Source organism: Aulostomus chinensis, chromosome 15 (genome assembly GCF_037954235.1).
Source record: "Aulostomus chinensis isolate RoL2024-O1b breed Wild chromosome 15, RoL_Achi_v1.0, whole genome shotgun sequence".
Classification (NCBI taxonomy): Eukaryota; Metazoa; Chordata; class Actinopteri; order Syngnathiformes; family Aulostomidae; genus Aulostomus; species Aulostomus chinensis.
The window spans coordinates 8,105,002-8,123,785 of NC_141334.1; the positions used below are offsets into that span (position 1 = coordinate 8,105,002).

The 18,784-nt window shown below is 41.3% G+C and overlaps 1 protein-coding gene across 3 annotated transcripts in view; it reads left to right on the forward strand.

The window, feature by feature from the left end:
* The window catches only part of LOC147248501 (rho GTPase-activating protein 26-like), an 86,212-nt gene that overhangs the window by 32,177 nt on the left and 35,251 nt on the right, over positions 1-18,784 (forward strand). For all 3 annotated transcript variants that reach the window (XM_086179370.1, XM_086179371.1, XM_086179372.1), the window contains 9 exons: positions 5,648-5,743; positions 7,570-7,631; positions 8,351-8,422; positions 11,534-11,635; positions 11,720-11,830; positions 12,580-12,684; positions 12,971-13,100; positions 13,958-14,058; positions 16,976-17,070. In XM_086179370.1, coding sequence (XP_086035496.1) covers positions 5,648-5,743; positions 7,570-7,631; positions 8,351-8,422; positions 11,534-11,635; positions 11,720-11,830; positions 12,580-12,684; positions 12,971-13,100; positions 13,958-14,058; positions 16,976-17,070 — 874 coding nt within the window. The remainder of the gene's footprint in view (positions 1-5,647; positions 5,744-7,569; positions 7,632-8,350; positions 8,423-11,533; positions 11,636-11,719; positions 11,831-12,579; positions 12,685-12,970; positions 13,101-13,957; positions 14,059-16,975; positions 17,071-18,784) is intronic.

Sequence of the window (18,784 nt, forward strand, 5' to 3'; positions counted from 1 at the left end):
AAGATTCTCTGGACAATGTCCTTGTGGCATAATTCTTTCATTGTTTTTTTAGTAATTCATTTGTGTTGGCAAGATCTTGCAGAATCGTATCGGCCAACAATATGGTTTTGATTTAGAAACACAGTGAGAGTGAGACCAGTGCTCCGCTTTGGGCTAATCTGTGTGTATTCCAGCAAAGATGTATGGACGTGTGTGTGTGTGCGTGCGTGCGTGCGTGTGTGTGTGTGTGCGTGCGCGCGTGTGTGTGTGTGTGTGTGTGTTGGTCCCAGTATGTCAGTGTTGGCAGTATCTAACAAAAACATCTCTGTGGGGAGTGCTATGACATACGTGATATATTTGCATGCACAGAAATAACTCTCATGTTACCTCATCACACTGTTTTCTTAAATGTACAGTGACACAAGCAAGCTAAACACCCCCCCCCCCATCACACTCTTACGTGATGCAAATAGAACTGATTATTTTTTCAAGTACAACAAAGTCATAGTTGACAGTCTTTCTGAGCAACAACTCAGACAGAGCCTTAAATTCACATGTTTTAAGGTCACTTGTTGGTGATTTATCAAAGTCATCAAGGCCATCAGAGAAAAATTGTGCTTATTTATGTTTAAGATCATTTCACTGAGCACATGCCTGACTGGATTTTGATAAATGTAATATTAGTTATGCTATAGAGTGACAGCTATCTATCTATCTATCTATCTATCTATCTATCTATCTATCTATCTATCTATGACAATTTGACAGCTTTTTCATTCCTCGTTGTAATAACCTTTGTATACTCTAAATCCATCCATCCATCCATTCTCTTCCGCTTATCCTGTTAAGGGTCTCGGGGGGGCTGGAGCCTATCCCAGCAGCCTTCGAGCAAGATTTGGGGTTCACCCTGGACAGGTCAATTTAGAGTATCAATCAGCCTCGTCCCTCTTGATGTCTTTGGACTGTGGGACGAAGCTGGAGTACCAGAGAGAACCCACACAGGAACAGGGAGAACAGGGAGAATATGGAGACTCCACACAGAAAGATCCTGTGCTGGAGCCGGGGCTTGAACCCAGAACCTTCTTGCTCTGAGGCAACAGTGCTAACCACTGCACCACCGTGTCGCCCCTAAACAACATACACTGTGAATTTTTTTTTTCTGTCAACCGTGATTCAGATGTGCAAATATATACAAAAGCAGAAATAAACCAGCTCACAGGCCTTCAGTCCTCACTCCCCCTTTTCTATCTAGTGTATCTCCTACACTCCTGCTCAGCACCTGCTCCTCTTTTAGTGTGTGTGTGTGTGTGTGTGTGTGTGTGTGTGTGTGTGTGTGTGTGTGTGTGTGTGTGTGTGTGTGTGTGTGTGATGGCCCAGGTGTTTTTACTCTGCAGTACGTCTATGTACTGTGGACAGTCTGTTTCACTTCCTGTTGATTTTCTTAAAAGTTTCTGTGGCTAACAAGAAAATTAACAGGATGTGAAAGTTACATTCATGTACTGTAATACTTTGAGATGTGATTTACTGGTAATCACTAACTTATTTTCAGAAAAACAAGAAATGATGTCAAACATTTTAGCATATGGCTTCTCCCTGAGCTGCTTTAAAAAAAATGGGAAGGAAGAATGTTGTAGTTTCCTTTCAGCAGTGAGAATAAACCAGGGACCATCAAATTAGTCTCTGTCTCTTCAGTGCTCTGGCTGGGAAAAAAACTATCCCGAATGTCTAAACTTGACTACTTAGCACAGACACTCAAATGTCCTGGAGGAAGAAGTTAATCACAGCCTAATGTCTCGCATCGCAGTCAAGTGTCTGCCACCAAATCAGAATGCTGAGGTCACTGTGGAATGAATAATGGGCATAAGATTACGGTCCCAGTGGAAGGAATGAACCAAAACATACCAAAGAGTCTCAGTCGGCAGCTTTTGTCGTCTGGTGGGTTGAAAATCTTCGTCCCGCTGCACCAGAGTCCCACTAGCGTCCACGGCTTCTGGAGCCAACAATACCAACACATTTTTTCTTGCAATATATTTATCATCGCACTGTGCTGTTTCATATTGTTGCGCGACTGTCCGGTCCAGTGTCTTAAACCCTTGGATCAGGTGTTCACGAACGCACACACACAAGTGCACAAACTTCAACTATGTGTGGTTTACTGCTGGTTTTGACTTTAACAATGACTCTTGACCTGCCAAGCACTACAGATGAAAACGCAATGGTTTCATACAGGAAATAGTTGTCTTTTATGTCCAAAACATTTGAAGAGGCCCGTGAATTATGTATTTACTGAACTCTTTCCTCGTTCTTAGTGAACTATGCCGAGCAAAGATGAAGAGACCTGAACAAAATGGCCATCAGACTGATATATTGAAAGAATGACCAATGTCTGCTGATAGCGATGAGTTGCCGATACCATTGTGCATCCCGAATGGATGCAAAAGCTGTAATGTTCATTGATGAAGGGATTAAAAAAATCAAAAGTATTCTTGGAAATAGATGGAAATATGAAATGATTTTACATCATTTAGTAAATATGACACAATGTGAGGGTGAAAATGCATCCTCCTGCCTTCCTACTGGTCTGTGGATTATTTGAATGTTTATGCAGGAGAGCCAGCGGCGCGTAGATGTACGCAGCACAAAAAAAAAATTGTATTTTCACTTAAAGGTGCTGAGAGAAACTGTCAGCTGCAGATGGAGCAGTTAAAAAAACAACAAAAAAAGGTGGCCAAAAATATGATATGGTGTGATATGAGAGGAGGAGGAGGTGGAGGTAGAGAACGTAGAAGGAGGAGGTTTAGCTCAGTGGACACAGTGTGACATCAGCACCGCCAGATTTGATCCCTGCTAAGGCCACCCACGCTGAAAATATCACTCTTGCTATCTGGCAGTCTTTTAGTGGAAGACCAAAGCAGAGATGGGCGATAGAAGAGAGTTTTATGATATGAAGGAGGTGAATGAAAATCAGCAAGAGGAGACAGAAATAGACAGGAGAGATGCAGAAAATGACAGTGTAGCAGTTAAGAGGAGGGTTACTTTGATGGGTGTTGGAAAGTCAGATCTCTCTCAAGGGATTTAGATTTGTGCACCCACGTCTGTTGGTTTGTTCATCAGCAGGATTCTGCAAAAATTAGCTCAATGCTTTTCATTCTACTTGGGCGAGGACCGAAGAAGAAGCCGTTATATCTCGTGGCACGCCTATTCAACACAGTGATTAAAAAAAAAAGAAAAAAAAGAATGCATTTATTGTACATTGATGAAGGGATTTTTTTTCTCCTGGATACAAAAGCAAGAAATCAGCACAAATAAAAAAGAAACACAAAGTCAAACTCTGGTGAAAAATGCGTAATTTGAAACAGGAGAGCTCCTACATGGAATGGCGCCCATTTAAGTTGCCTTCTCTTCCAGCTGTGATTATTTTCATTGTTGATTGATCTGCCACTTTGTTTCATTACTCTATAAAATATGTGGAAAAATTCAAAAATGTGGATTGACAGTCAGTTTTCTGTGGCTTACATAAGAAATCTGAAAACACGCATAATTGAGAAGCCAGAGACGAGAAAGCTTTTGTGTTTTTGTTTTTTGTTTTTTTTTCAAAAATGACCCCAAAAATTGGTTATGACAACAGTTACTGACAAACTCTTGACTAATAACCTACTTTCTCAGTCATATTATGTCTTTCCTGTAACCAAACCAATTTTCAGTGAGTTATTGACGATTTTGTCATCCCGGGGTAATTTAATATGGTGATATATCTGCAGAGCTTTCGCTGGCTTGTTGAGTCACTTGTATCTCTGCGATGACTTTGCCAGCTGCTGAAATTCTTGGCCTTCAAAACTCAAGACAAGGCCATAGTCTGCTGTTAATACAGACGCTCCTTGTTCTCTCAAAACTAAAGACATTTATTTTCCACCATAATGACCCTGCGAGTGAGCAGCAATTGTTTTGATTGTTTAGCTTGTATTTGTTTATTTTTTGCTTGGTTTTCTGTTTCTTCAGTCTTCACGTCTTGGGCAAGCCAGTGTGAGCGGGGTCAGAGACTTGTGTCGGGATCTTGTTTGCAATCTCTGATAAAGTTTTAAGAAGTAAATGCCAGGGCGATAAAAACAAAGGTCGCAAGTATCCACGGCGGTAAACGAAAGCAGCATGTGGTGGATTTTTGGAAAATATGATGGATAAGAAGCAAGTGCTGTTACTCGCAGATGAATATTTATGATGCACACATCTATTTCATCATAGTTTCCCTTGCAGAGCTTCTATTTTAATGATGATATTGAAATTGACACCACTGTGTTTTAGCAGAACATGAAAAAACAGCAACAGAGCCATGTCTCATCTCTCGTGTGCTGCTAATGGACGTCCTGTCCTAGTTTTGCTCTCATTACTTTGAGCACTCCCGCTCCCGTAGGCCACACTTCATTCACATCACAATGGTGTGCACGTTGAGGGGGACCCAAGGGTTTAATATTTTGGATGCACCCCCCACCCGACAGCAGTAACATTACTTACACGGTAAACTACAGAGTACGCCGAGGGTCAAAAAAAGTTGGAGTTTTAAATTTCTTTAACTGCTTGGATCCTTCTGTGGAAGTGTCATAACAAGATCCTGCAAGATCCTGGATGCAGCATGTTATTGCTTAACATCTTAACATCTTTCTCCTCACACCGATCCCTCAGTGGCTGACCTTGGCCAGCCCAGCAACAGGAAATATTGCAGAGAAGGCGACCCTGCCTTGAGTCGAAATGGAGGGAAAGCCAAACTCGCTGAGTGTCAGTCGCCTGGGAGCTCTTTGCGCCTCATGTATTATTTGAAAAGTATCCATCTGTTTGAGGCTTTTCACTGCCTCACTTGGCTAATGTGATGGACGGTTAATGGAACTTTTTGCACTTTGCAACACACACACACACACACACACACACGTTTTAGGAGCTGTCAGACTTCATCACTAACGCCACTGGGGAGCCTCTCTTTGAAATTTTCAACTTTTTCCACTCGCTCTCACTTTCAGTCGCTACATATTTAGACCATAGAAAACCACAACAGGTACCTGAAGGTGTCAAATGAGCGAAGTTCAGGAAGTCAACTCCAGCCGTGCAGCTACACATGTGACATAAACGCCGCGCCTCACTCTCCAGTCACACCAGTTTGCAGCTTATTTAAACAGCGAGAATTTCACATCTCTTCCTCTGCCTGTCAATGCTGATAATTCAGTTGTGTGTGTATTTTGCATGAACTATTTTTGCACAAATGATGTTTTTAAGTCATTAGCGTCAAGCTGATTATTCGTGACTTGGTCTGTCTCCACTCTGGTGTCACAAAGAAGTGATAAGGTGGAAAAAAATGTGAGTTCAACAAAACACCTATTTGTTAGTACTTGAAAGACTTTCTGGGTGAAGCATTGCTGTATATTTTCAGCACATCCAGATATCTTGTTGTGCCGAGACACCCAAATCCTGTTCTGCCACTGTAATAGAGATTTAAACCTGAGTTGTCGGACTGAGGTTATTGTTTGATGGTTTTTGCAACTCTTTTTCACACTTGGTGGTTGAATCATCTCTTCTGAATTTATGAATAAAATATGACACGAGAGGATTTTGTCAAAATGTCCTGCGCGGTAGAGGAGGTCCTCACTAACCATCACCTTTTTCTTCTTGTCTTATCTCTCAGGTCTGTCAACAGCCAAGAGGAAGTTTGCCGACTCTCTCAACGATTTTAAATTCCAGTGCATTGGAGACGCGGAGACGGATGATGAGATATGCATTGGTGAGCTCGCTGATATGAAACACGACACATTCACTGTGCAGCGGACGCTAGACTGTAAATAGTTTGTGGTCAATGCCCGGCCCTGTATAGTTACTGAAATAGAACATTCATATCAGCACCCTGTCAAAGGCCACTTTCAAACGATTCATCTGTATATTTGTGCTTGTTTTATCAGCATAAAAAAGCTTCAAATGAACCAGATTTTATTATCATCTTGGAATAGTTACACATTGCACGATTGTAGCATCATACAGAGGCTCAGCCCCGTTTCGAACAGTATTTATGCAAAATCTCCAAGATTCTAGTGTGACCTGGCCAAGAAGGCTGCATGTAAAGTGGTACCACAATGAAACAAATCAAGCCTGCCAGAAACCACAAACGAGTGAACGTGATTTCCACTTAAACACAATCCAAAATCATCCAAAAAAAACCCCCCAAAAATCATCCACCCATACAATATTTCTGAAATGATTCTGGTGACACTATGTGAGCACTCATAGACAAACTTTAGACTCTAATAATTCCAGGAGGTGGGTCAGCAGCTGGTGTTCTAACATTGAGGACAAACTTTAGCAGGATATGCTAATGAGAGGCCTTATTGATTTTGTTTTCTGGACATGTCTGTAGAGAGATCAGAGGGAAGCAGTCTGAGGAGAGCTTTGTAGATCAAAGTCAACCGATACGAACTTGGCAGGAGAAGACAGAGTAGCGTGATGTAAAAGAGGAAAGTGACTTTGAAGTCAAAGTGATTGAGCAAATTTATAGTCTATCCTGTTTCTACAGTGTCTCTCCTGCTTGATGTTTGAGAAACATCACGCCTACACAGACCCAAATCTGACTAACAGAAATATTACGTCAAATTTATATCATATTAATGTGCATGAGAGTGAGCACTCATCCAGGCCTTGTGATTCTCTCTCTCCCTCTTTCTCTCTCCTTCTGTGTCTCTGTTCAAATCGCCTGCTGTGTAACAAGCAGCAGTCAGGCACCACACCCTCTCATGGCTCTGGTCTGTGCAGGCTGACCCACCCACCCACCACTGCTGTTTAACTGTCTCCGGCTATCTTTCCTGAACAGCTTGATGCTTAACTGGACTGCACTCTTCCATAACAAACAGTCCCAGCATGTCCATTAATAATAATATAATAAAAGTAAAAATAATAATGACAAAAATAATTACACCTTGGAGAGCAACATAGAATAAAAGTCTGAAATGTTTGAGCTTACTGAAATTGCTTTTGATGAGTTTTTCAAAGGTTGTGGTTAATACATTCCTAGCATACTTCTTCGGGCACAAAATCCTTTAATTTGAAGTCTGATGTTGAGAATCAGAGTGTGTTAGAGTGTGTGTGTGTGTGTGTGTGTGTGTGTGTGTGTGTGTGTGTGTGTGTGTGTGTGTGTGTGCACGCACGTGCTGTCATATGATGATGAAGGAATCAACTTCTTTACATGCCAGTGCACATGCCGCATGTACTCATACGTATGTACACTCTTGTGTGGGCAAAGGCGACGGAGGTGGAAACGCTACACCTAAATGATGCAGCTCTTCCTCGTTTGCCAGCATGTGGAGGAACCAGCACTGAGTTGTGTTCACTTTCAGAGCACCGGAGAAACAAAGCTTGTAAATGGTGGTTTCATGAGTTAAGTCAAATCTGTATAGGATCCAAGAGCAGAAACAAATCTCCCACGTCTCTTTTACTTCATGCCTGTGGCCCTTTACGTGTGTCTCTGTCATATTTCAGTTGTTTGAAATGTAAAAATGTCCTTCTCTCCTTCTCCTTTGTCCTTTCTTCTGTGTCCATGTCCACCAACTTGTCTGTCTCTAGCCAAATCTCTTCAAGAGTTTGCAGCCGTCCTACAAAACCTAGAAGATGAGAGGACACGGATGGTGAGTCACCTAAAAGACTGGAGTGAACATGTTAGTGTGGGTTTAATTTCATTCTAATTAGGTCAAGTAATATTTTTACTGCTACATCAACCAAAGTATACAAAAGTCACACAGGGTTTTCTTTAATTTAGTGTGACCTACATTTCATTTTTTATCAAATTGAGGGATGGTGTGTGTTACAGCCCAGTCCTACCTAAGAACTGATGATGACTTGTGTCTCACGATTCCTTTTTGTATGCAAATTTAGAAAATTCCTTGGCAATTTTTATTCTGGATGCATTACCGGACATGTTAACTGTAATATCACTCAAATTCTGTTGGTCAGGCCCACAACTATATACCGTTTATTGGCGCCCACTTAGTGTTTTTTCCATTGCAAACCAACATGGAGGACGCTGGTTTGGTTGTGTGCCTGCACGGACACAATTAGCCGTCAATGTGGGTGGGAAGCCGGATGAGATTGGATTGGATACGGGGTTGAGTTGGTGATGTAAAATCCGGAAGAAAAAGGTGTGTGGGTGGGGTTGATTTTGAAAAGTAACACATGCAATTGACTACTTTTATACTGTGCTTTCCCCAGCACTGCTTAATATTTCATCTCTGTTTACCCCTGTGTGTGTGTGTGTGTGTGTGTGTGTGTGTGTGTGTGTGTGTGTGTGTGTGTGTGTGTGCGTGCCTGCGTGCGTGCGTATGTGTGTGTGCCGTGTGTACGTCCTCAGATCGAGAATGCTAACGATGTCCTGATTATGCCTCTGGAACGGTTCAGAAAGGAGCAGATCAGTGCAGCCAAGGTAAGAACAGCAGTCATTCAAATTCCGCACATCATCATCATCATCCCCAAGTACATCTCCTCTTCATCACTGTAGGACAATCTGTGTGTATTTCAAACCTCTGAAGGTTGAGTAAATCCTTTCAATACTTCATCTTTGTCGTATTTTTACCATCTCAGTCCTTTTATGCTGCACATACCACACGAGTCCCCCTGTTGCTTGTCATAAAAAGCTGTGCAGAACATATAGAGAATATTTACAGCCTGTCTCAAGGTACCCCTCCTCTTTTCCACCCCATGATGGTCTCTACCAAGGTCTAAACCATAACAGCATGACCTGGATAGGAGATTAGAGGAGTAGATAATGCAGCTGTAAATCACTAATTTCTTCAGGAGGGGGGAGCCTCATAGGGCAGCAGGGTTCCCTCATGGCATCGCTGGTGCTTTCTTAGTATTGTAATGTGTACAAAATCTTTTCAAGGCAGCCACATGTACAGATGGGATGGAAAAAGAGAATGGGATGGTGCTGATACTGCCTCCAAACATCAGACTTGCTTGTAAACTCAGATTTACTGGTACAATCATCTGTGCGATTGACTTAATTATGCCTGTTTCCGTGTTTTGCAACAGATTAAAAGTTAGGCACTATACAGTACATGTTTTTGTAATCTCCTGCCCTGTGTGGCAGATATGCCATGCTTCATGGACTATAATCTCCCTAAAGCTGGTCATGGTGCACATGCCCCATGCAGTCATTAGCCATAGGATTTAGATGAGTAGCCACAGGGGTTCTTCCAATATGTGCAGTATTATCAATCTTAGCAGTACGTATCTGCTAAACCATCCCCTGACAGCAGGTCATCATTTGATTGTGACATGGCGGCCCGAGATTAAGAAGTGAATGCATAATCTGTACCGTTAGGTCATCATGAGCGAAGTTCTAATCCCAGTTTAGCCCTAAAAGAACTGACATCTTCGTCACCTTGTCCTAAAGCTTGAGAATTGGCAGGCCTGGAACTCTCAAGGAGGTTTAGGGGAATTACGGAGGGTGAATTAAGACTAGTAGAAATATATTTAAAACATGCTGAGTTAGACTTAATGCACTTTATTTAAAGAAACCTTGGCCCAGATTCTAATTTATTTTTTTGCATTCTTCACATTGCTGAAGTGATGTTAGGACCATATTTCTGTAAAAAACAACAACAACAACAACAACAAAAAAACAGGCATCTGAAAAGATCTGCTGCTACATAGATTTTGGGCTGTTAATTTTGTTAAATGAGACATAAAGCTTGTTGAAGTTAGTATCAGTATCACACTGGTGCATGACATCGGTGTCTCAGGTTGCTTCAGTTTAATAATGCGGTAGAGTCGTTTGACTTCCTGTTTCACCGGGACTCTAGTTGTCATTGACACGACAGAGAATAAGAGTTTAGTGGGACCATGTTGAGGCTGTCAAGAGTCGATCTTGGCGGCTGGATGACTGTATGTAAGCATTTCATTCAGTGTGAACAGTCTGAACAAGCCAAAGCCTCAGAGAGGAAACAAACTGGGAGGACATTGCCACCTGTTGGCTGATGATGGAATTTATTGCAAAAGCTTCTGTGCATTTATTTTGCAGCGTATATAATTAAAGAAGGTTATGTGGATTCTTGTCAGTAAAACTTCTTCTGCACTGCACTTCATGTTTGTGCATATTTTTTTTTTAAATAATCATGTTTATCATCTTAAATATATACATTTTTAGTCACAAAGATGTGAGGAGAGAGAGGCACGGCGGAGCGATACAGTAGCAGCAGTTATCGCGCGCATGAATTCTAATGTGAAGATGTGACAGTTTAAAACCATTTCTGATCAATTCTGCTGCTGCTGTCGATTACTCACGAGGAACTCCACGAACTGTTAGCAATGCCTGAGTCAAGAACAAAGGATTATTCTGTTGTTTCTATTGTGCCTGATGTTGGAATTTATTAGGAAATATTTTTCCAATAGGAGTGTGTGTGTGTGTGGGGGGGGGGTCAATTCAAACCAGCACTCACAACTAGACAAGCATGTTTTTTGTTGCCTAATTCAGCAAAAGCAATGCATTTGAAGCGCACAACAATACTGAGGCTGGATCTGCTTTGTAGGAGTGCTTCAGTAAGCAAAGACTGTTATGGTGACCTGCTATGGAAGCAGTGAAGCAGAATTCAGAGGTTACATCTGCACCTTTGCTTTTCTAAGTCACGCACCATTTTCTGTTGGTGGTGAATTTCACTGCGTACTTGAGAAATTTCCGAGGCAAAATCTGTTCTTGAGGCAGAAACAGAAAAGGCGTATACCTTGGAAAAGCGGCGCACACAAATCTTTTCTGATGTCGACAAGTTTGTATCATCTTCCTCCATCAGTCAGATTCAGGTAAAAATGACAAGAAATAAGTCAAATAAGTAAGCGTTGCCATGTTTTTAAGTTTCTTCCTGATACTCCTCCCTGGTTTTATTATGAGTTTGGGGTAAAGAAATAATAGCAAAAACATTAACAGGCAGCAGCAGATGTACAGTAATAGTACCCCAGGGCCTCTCTGACAGAGGAAGACCCACCCTGATCGATGGCTCCTGTGTTTTTTTGCACTTAGCTCCTTTTTTTGCTCTAAAATCCACATTGCATCCTTCAACTAGCTCAGATCAGAGTAAAATAACCTGAATGTAAAAGGAAAATGAAGCTTTATTCTCTATTCCTGCGTGGTAATTGTGGTCCTACACACTTCACAGTTTCTATCCTCAATTTTCAGCCGAGTTTGTTATTTATCGTCCATCCATCTGTCTCCAATGTCAGTGACATCAGCGCTGATGAAGCAGCCTGTTGTTTAACAAGCAGCTGTGTTCCCCAGAGCAACAATCTCATACTAGACTCTGGAAAATATTATATGAAAGCTAAGAGAAATTCACATTAAATTAAGTTTACTTCACCCACTGTTTTCCTCTTAACATGAAGAAAATTAAATTAGATGGACGTTTATTTGGTTTTATTAATATCACAGATATATCTCTCAGAATAAAGTTACATGAACATGATTACGTTTGTCAGTTGCCCAATTAAAAGAAAGCAAACCCCAAAAAACAAAAGTATTGTTTGTGTGTTTTATCGGCTACAGGAAGCAAAGAAAAAATACGACAAAGAGACAGAGAAGTATTGCGCAGTGCTGGAGAAGCATCTTAGTCTTTCAGCCAGGAAGAAAGAGTCACATCTACATGAGGTGAGATCCTGCGTCTGGCGACTTTGTCCCACCTGATAGTTGTTCTTGAATATCAGCATAACATTTCTCTCTGTTTCCTCGCAGGCGGACAACCAGGTTGATAACGTACGGCAGCACTTCTATGAGGTTTCTCTGGAGTACGTCTTCAAGGTGCAGGAGGTCCAGGAGAGGAAGATGTTTGACTTTGTGGAACCTGTGAGTTGATGTTAGATAATGTATCTCCCCTTCTACCCCACGAGGCAATGATCTGTATGATATATACTTAAGTTTTTATTGAGATTTTCTCTTAGTACAAAGAACATTGATAATAAGTCCAAAGAAAACTCCCAAAAAACTAAATCAGAAAATAAATAATCCCCCCAAACTTTGAAACAAAACAAAAAAACTCTTCACAGACAATTCACCATCTCTGCAAGACAGGGAACATTTTGTGAGAAGTGAACCAAGGCCTGAATAATGCATGCATATATATATATATATATATATATATATATATATATATATATATATATATATATATATATATATATATATATATATATATATATATACACACACACACACAAAACGTATGAACTCATTAATGTGACAATACATCCAGCATGTTTGCAAACCAGTAAGTATGATTCTTTGTAGTTGTACATACAGTATGATGCATTATGTGTCATTATCTTAAGCGAGTCCCTGTATTCAGGCTTGGCTTTTCCAGTAATGAAAGATGAGCTAAAGCCTGTTAGATCAAACACTGTCAAAGAAATCTGGGCTAAACCAAGTTACAGCGATTCAGGCTCACGCACACCTCGCCAGTTCCGTACCTGCTTTATATGTGACACGTCCACACCAGCAGGATCTCCACACAGCCCCAGTCCCAGTGTCATATCTACTCCTCTGTAGTTTTTCCTTCCCTCACCTCCTTTACCTTCTTGCTCTTTTTCTTCCCGCAGCTGTTGGCCTTTCTCCAAGGCCTGTTTACCTACTACCACCACGGCTATGAGCTGGCTAAAGACTTCAACCACTTCAAGACTGATCTCACCATCAGCATACAAAATGTAAGCTCACTTCATCCTGATGACTCTACATACATATACCAAGTCAAAATGGTAAAACGTACCGTATTTTGAAATTGCTATCTGACTGTCTATATCCCAAACATGACTTCAGAATTGGTGCCAGGGTAGTACATCTTTAAATCTAATAATTGATGAAGGAATTATGAAAAAAACTACAATTTGATTGTAATATTTGGCATCATTACCACAACCACGCCTTCATGCGGACTCCCTGATGCTTCAACTTTTGATCACAGTTGCTCCTTGTGTGTTTTTGTTCGAACAGACGAGGAACCGTTTTGAGAGCACGCGGTCAGAGGTGGAGAGTCTGATGAGGAAGATGAAGGAGAATCCACATGAACATAAGAGTGTCAGCCAGCACACCATGGAGGGATACCTGTTTGTACAGGAGAAGCGTATGTGTCCATGCTGAGTGAATGTAACAACTACAAAATACAGAACAATTATTTGTGTTTTTTTGTGTTTGTGTGTGTGTGTGCGTGCGGGTGTTTGTGTGTATATACACGTTACCACGAATGTGCATATGCCTGCACTGTCACATGTATGCGTGGCTCACACACATGCACGCATGCTCACATTCTCACACACCCTCTTACTTATATCTTTGTGAGGATGTTCATTGACATAATGCATTCCATAGCTCCCTACTCCTACTTTAGCCATCACAATTAAATGCTTAACCCTAAACCTAACCTTGACCCAACACTAACCTGACCCCAAAACTAAACTGACTTCCAGACAGCCTTCTAAAATTTTGAGTACAGGCAGAAATGTCCTCACTTTCCAAAAATGTTCTCACTCTGTTAGATAAAAACATGGTCTGGTCCTCACTATGTAGCAAGTACACTCAACACACACACACACGCACACACACACACACACACATGCGCGCACACACACACACACACACACACATAGAAGCTGTTAAAGCTACAGGATAAACCATAATGAACCTGTGGTTGACAAATTCAAGCCTGGTCTGTTAGAGATGTGACAGCAGCTCTGACCACGTGTGGTTACCATGGAAACATATCTAGCACTAAAGCAGGCCTGACCGAGGCTCTCTCCCTCCTGCCTTATAGTCAGTGTTTTCTCTAGTCCTGTGACGTCATGTTCCCTTTTCTCTGTATTTATTTCTCTCTTCTCCTGTGGTTGCAAGTGAAGAGTCTGACGATGATGAAGATGATGAGAATCAATTTTTAAAAAATATTTTGTCCATCTTTCATTCCTCCATTGTTTTTTTCATTCCCAGGCTCCTTTGTGTCTACCTGGGTGAAATACTACTGTACCTATCACCGGGAGCCTAAAAGGGTCACAATGGTCCTATTTGACCCCAAATCAGGAGGGAAAATGGTAAGTAGCTCTGGCCTCTGGGATTTAGTCACCGAACATTTACAGCAACTTACCGGTATATGTAAAAATGTATCTTCAAGTTCCGTTCAGGGCCTGCATGGTGATGCAGCGGTCAGCACTGTCGCCTCTCAGCAAGAAGGTTCTGGGGTCAAGCCCCAGGCTCCAGCACAGGATCTTTCTGTGTGGAGTCTGCATGTTCTCCCTGTGTCTGTGTGGGTTCTCTCTGGTACTCCAGCTTCCTCCCACAGTCCAAAGACATCAAGAGGGGACAAGGCTGATTGATACTCTAAATTGACCGTAGGTGTGAATGTGGGAGTGAATGGTTGTCTGTCTCTATGTGTTGGCCCTGTGATGGACTGGTGACCTGTCCAGGGTGAACCCCGCCTCTCGCCTGGAGGCTGCTGGGATAGGCTCCACCCCCCCTGCGACCCTTAACAGGATGAGTGGTAGAAAGTTGGAAGTTCTGTTCTCTCACACCTCGTGTATCTGTTTCTGGGGTGTCATTTTATAATCATCATGTTATCTGATTTAGTTGCAGCTCTCACTGTGTGCATGTGCGTGTTTATTGTTCTCAATACATCACACCATACCACAGGACATTTCCAGGAAAACTATTCCACTATGCAGTAAATGTCAAGTTTTGCGTCAGTCAGTCAGAGTCAGAAGCGAGACTTTCGTCAAAAGCAGACTTGAAGGATGGGTGCCCGGTTTCTCCGAATTATGTTCTGATTAAGCAGCATGACTCCGACTGCTCCCTCAAAGTGTTTTCTGCTACCAGCCTCACCACCTACGCACTGAATAAACCACAGCTGGTGCAAGATCAGACCCGCTTTCTGAAGCCTGTCATGGAACATTTTTGGTAGTCAACGCGATCAACCTAGGTAGAACCGGAAGAACTGGACGTCACAGAACGAGGGAGGCGAACGAGCGAGAGAAGCAGCAGTTGTTCTTTGTAGAGTTTTCCAGGTTAACGTCCAGCAGCCATGAGTTACTGACTGAGCCCCAGCACACTGGCATGAGCTCAGCCTCTCATCTGTGACCCAGCAGGATAGCAAGGACGGTATTAACTAAATGAAACCTGCAGATATGAAAGACACATGTTAAAACAGGACATGAGGAAAAAAAAGGAAGAACATGAGACTGGAAACAGAGCAGTTGTACATGAGTGAAAGAAACAAATCCGTCATGACCCCTTTGTTTTTCAGATAGTAAGAAAATCAATTTTCTCATATGTTATCTAGACAACTAATATAAATGATACATGGGAAAAGTAACCCGAAAGATAGCAAAGGCCAGTGGTCTGAGAATTTCCAAAAATGGACATGTGTAGATAATTATGTGGGAGCTCAGCTACCGTCAGTCCGTCTCAATTTAGTAGCTATTATTTAAGCGTTTCTCAGAGCTTTTTTTTTGTTGAATTGCATTTGCTTGTGTTTCACCAGCAAAGACCACGACATCAAAGAGATGCTTTTAGGATTATTTATTGGAAGAATTTTAAGTTGTAATGGTTCAGGGAGTCGAAAGCAGAAGCTTTCAGGCACAAAACTTCACTTATCTCACTTTAAAATTCCAGTATGAACCAGGAGGCCAAGGGTCTATATAATCCCCCCCCCAGGCTAAAGTTACCCTCAGATTTCCATGTAGGAATATCTTAGATTTAAAATGAGTTGAATAAAATCCTAACGATTCAGTTCTCCTGTTAATGTTATTATTTTATAATATTTTGTTTGGCCGTTTTTTTTTTTTTTTGTATTCTCTTTGTTGTCCATTTTGGAGAAGATAAGCAATACTGACAGTAATCCTTACAGGCGATGAAGTGATTGTTACCGTGGTTACTGATGGACTCACGCACATACAGTGACAGTTACATGTGTAAAAGCCTTCTTAGTGTAAAAAATCCAAGGTGGTAATGCAGCGTTCCCTAATGAGGAACGCAGTTTGGGGGAATATTTTGAGAGAGATGGGGTTTGTTAAGGTGGTTTATGCAACTTTGTCTCTTCGAATTTAAATAAAATGCGAGACATAGGACAATGGCTGACTATAGTTTTTAACCATCAGTCAGTATCCTCTACACACAAGCAGCGCTGCAGTGAGCCAAACAAGTTTGAAACTTGGGTAGTTTATGCTGCTGGGTACAGACATTTAACACTGAAATTAATTTATAGCTTAAGTGCACTGTGTTTTTGTTAAACTACCTAACTACACATATGTATTTTAGTTAAACCCTGTAATTAATTGTCATAATAATCAAAAGTATTCACATGAAAGCAAGATAGACACTGATTGATCTGTGGAACCCACACTTAGGGAGCTCATATAAAACGTTGTGAGTTGAGGTTGAAGCTCAGACTTTTACACATACTTTTTTTTTTTTTTACAGCAAGATGGTACAGTTAAAAAACAACAACTTGGCATTCATTTTTATTTTTCCAGTTTCAAGGTAATCAATTGTTTGCCGGTTTCAGCTGAGATGAGAACTCATCTAATCCTGCAGGTGTTCCAAACGTATCGTAGCGCTCACTCAGCCTGCTGATTTATATTAATGTACACTTGTCTCTGTTGGAAATGGTTCTTAACCTGGTCTGGTCTGGTTGGGTGGTTTACCTCCCCTGCCATCTTTTCATTCTTTACTTGACAAACCTTCTATCTATCCAAGAAGGATAATAATAATAATAATGATAATAATAATGATAATAATAAACCTCTGTGGCTTAGAGTGACCATGCAGGCTGTATGCAATTTAGTGAAAGAGACCAGGCACAAGGACAGGCTGAATGACTGTGGAGATACTGAGACTCTATTGAGGGGGAGCTCAAGGGGATGAAGTAGAGTCTCATCACATTTGGAGGAGGTACATGTTGTGTTAGAAGGGTACTTAATATCATGCCTTAATGCTCTTCTGTACTCTCTTTGTCAGGGAGAAGAGGAGAGCTTCATCCTCAAGTCTTGCACCAGGAGGAAGACAGACTCGATAGAGAAGAGGTTTTGTTTTGACGTGGAAGCTGTGGACAGGTGAGAATCTAAGATTTAAGTACCACGCGCCCCCAAAAAAAGCACTCTTTTTCTCACCCAACTTGCTTCCTATGTACATCACTCTCATATCAGATACTTTTTATGAAAGGCACAAAGTGATATTTTGTGAATGAACAGTTGTTTCACCGAATTCACTTCCATTAAGAACACTATTTCCACTTTTGTATGCTTCGAAAACGTGCCAAATGCCTTGAGACAGGTGTAATTACAACTAGCAGACAGCGGGAGGTGCTACTCCATTGAGTTTTAACATGAGGTGTGGACATGGTGGGTGTTAGTCCTCTCTGACTGGGTCCACTGCCAGCTTAGCTTCCTACACTCCTCCCTCTCTGTCTCCCTCCCTCCTCCCCACCCAGTCCTCCTGAACCTTCTCCAGTCAGATCAACTCGACTTCTTCCCATCATTCAATCTTTTTGTTTCCTGTTCCCTCTCTGTTCCTTAATTAGGGCCTGAGCCTGAAGGTAATTCAGGCGAAGACCCTATTATGTTTGCTCGTTTAAATTTAGGGTGTGTGTGTGTGTGTTTGTGCGTGTTTGTGTTTGTGTGTGTGTGTGTGTATGTGTTTATATGTTGTATAAGGGAATGTTAAAGCCAGCAAGGCAAGCACACACTCAGAATCGAATGTTTTGGCTCTGTTTGCCGTCGCACATTCATGCATATTTACATGGACATGACCGATGATCGTGTGTGTGTGTGTGTGTGTGTGTGCGTGTGTATCTATCCTGTGTGATACGGGTCAATTTTTCTTAATTTTGTATCCTTTTTTGGCTGTTTTTTAGCCGGTCATCTGTTTTTACTGGAAACTGATGTCATACGTCTGGTGCCCGTGAATAAATATACTCTGTTGTTATATAAGATTTGCAGGCATGTGGTAATCTGCTGCTGCTTGATTTTATTCTGTTATTATGATTGAGGAAAAAAAATCACAAAAAATAAGTAAAAAAAAAAAAAAGATGCAGCTAAATCAAGAAAGACGTCTCAATTTTTAAATTTCGGAAGCTAGTTTTCAGAGGCATACGTTTCAGAAAATAAAATAAACTGGGAAATAATCCCAGGAAAATAATCCATCCATGGGAGAACCCCATCTCTTGCCTGCAAGCCGCTGGGATAGGCTCCAGTCCACCCACGACCCTTAACAGGAATAAGCGGAAGAAAATGGATGGATGGATAGAAATATTTTCCAAAATTCTAAAATTTCATCCAGTAAACAAACTAAAAACGGCTGCCTGATTACATATAACTCCACAACAGTTTTTCTCTTATATATATAAAACCCTTGTATAATTCTCTGTACCACACTGTTGCTGTTGGAGGCTTGTCTTTGATCTGACTGAATCCAACATCTAGCAACAAGAGTATACTGTGAGGGGTTAAGAGGTCAAAACATTTCTGGAGAGAATCCCAACAAAAACAATGCAAGTTCCAATTTATTTTCTAAGCGCACGATTTCGCAAAGCTTTCTCTTTTTTTTTTATATTTTGCCAAAACACACATGCAATCACAGGGCATTGGCAAATCAAGTAAAAAAGGTTCCCAGCTCCTTCTTCTTCTTTTTTTTTTTGGCGCGTGGGAGATGTAGTGGAGCTGTATTTGTTCACACTGTAGTTGGGCGAGAGTAAAGTATTACTGTCGATACTGGCTCTCCTTTAGCTGATTATGTGATCACTGTGTGCATGTATGAACATGTTTGTGT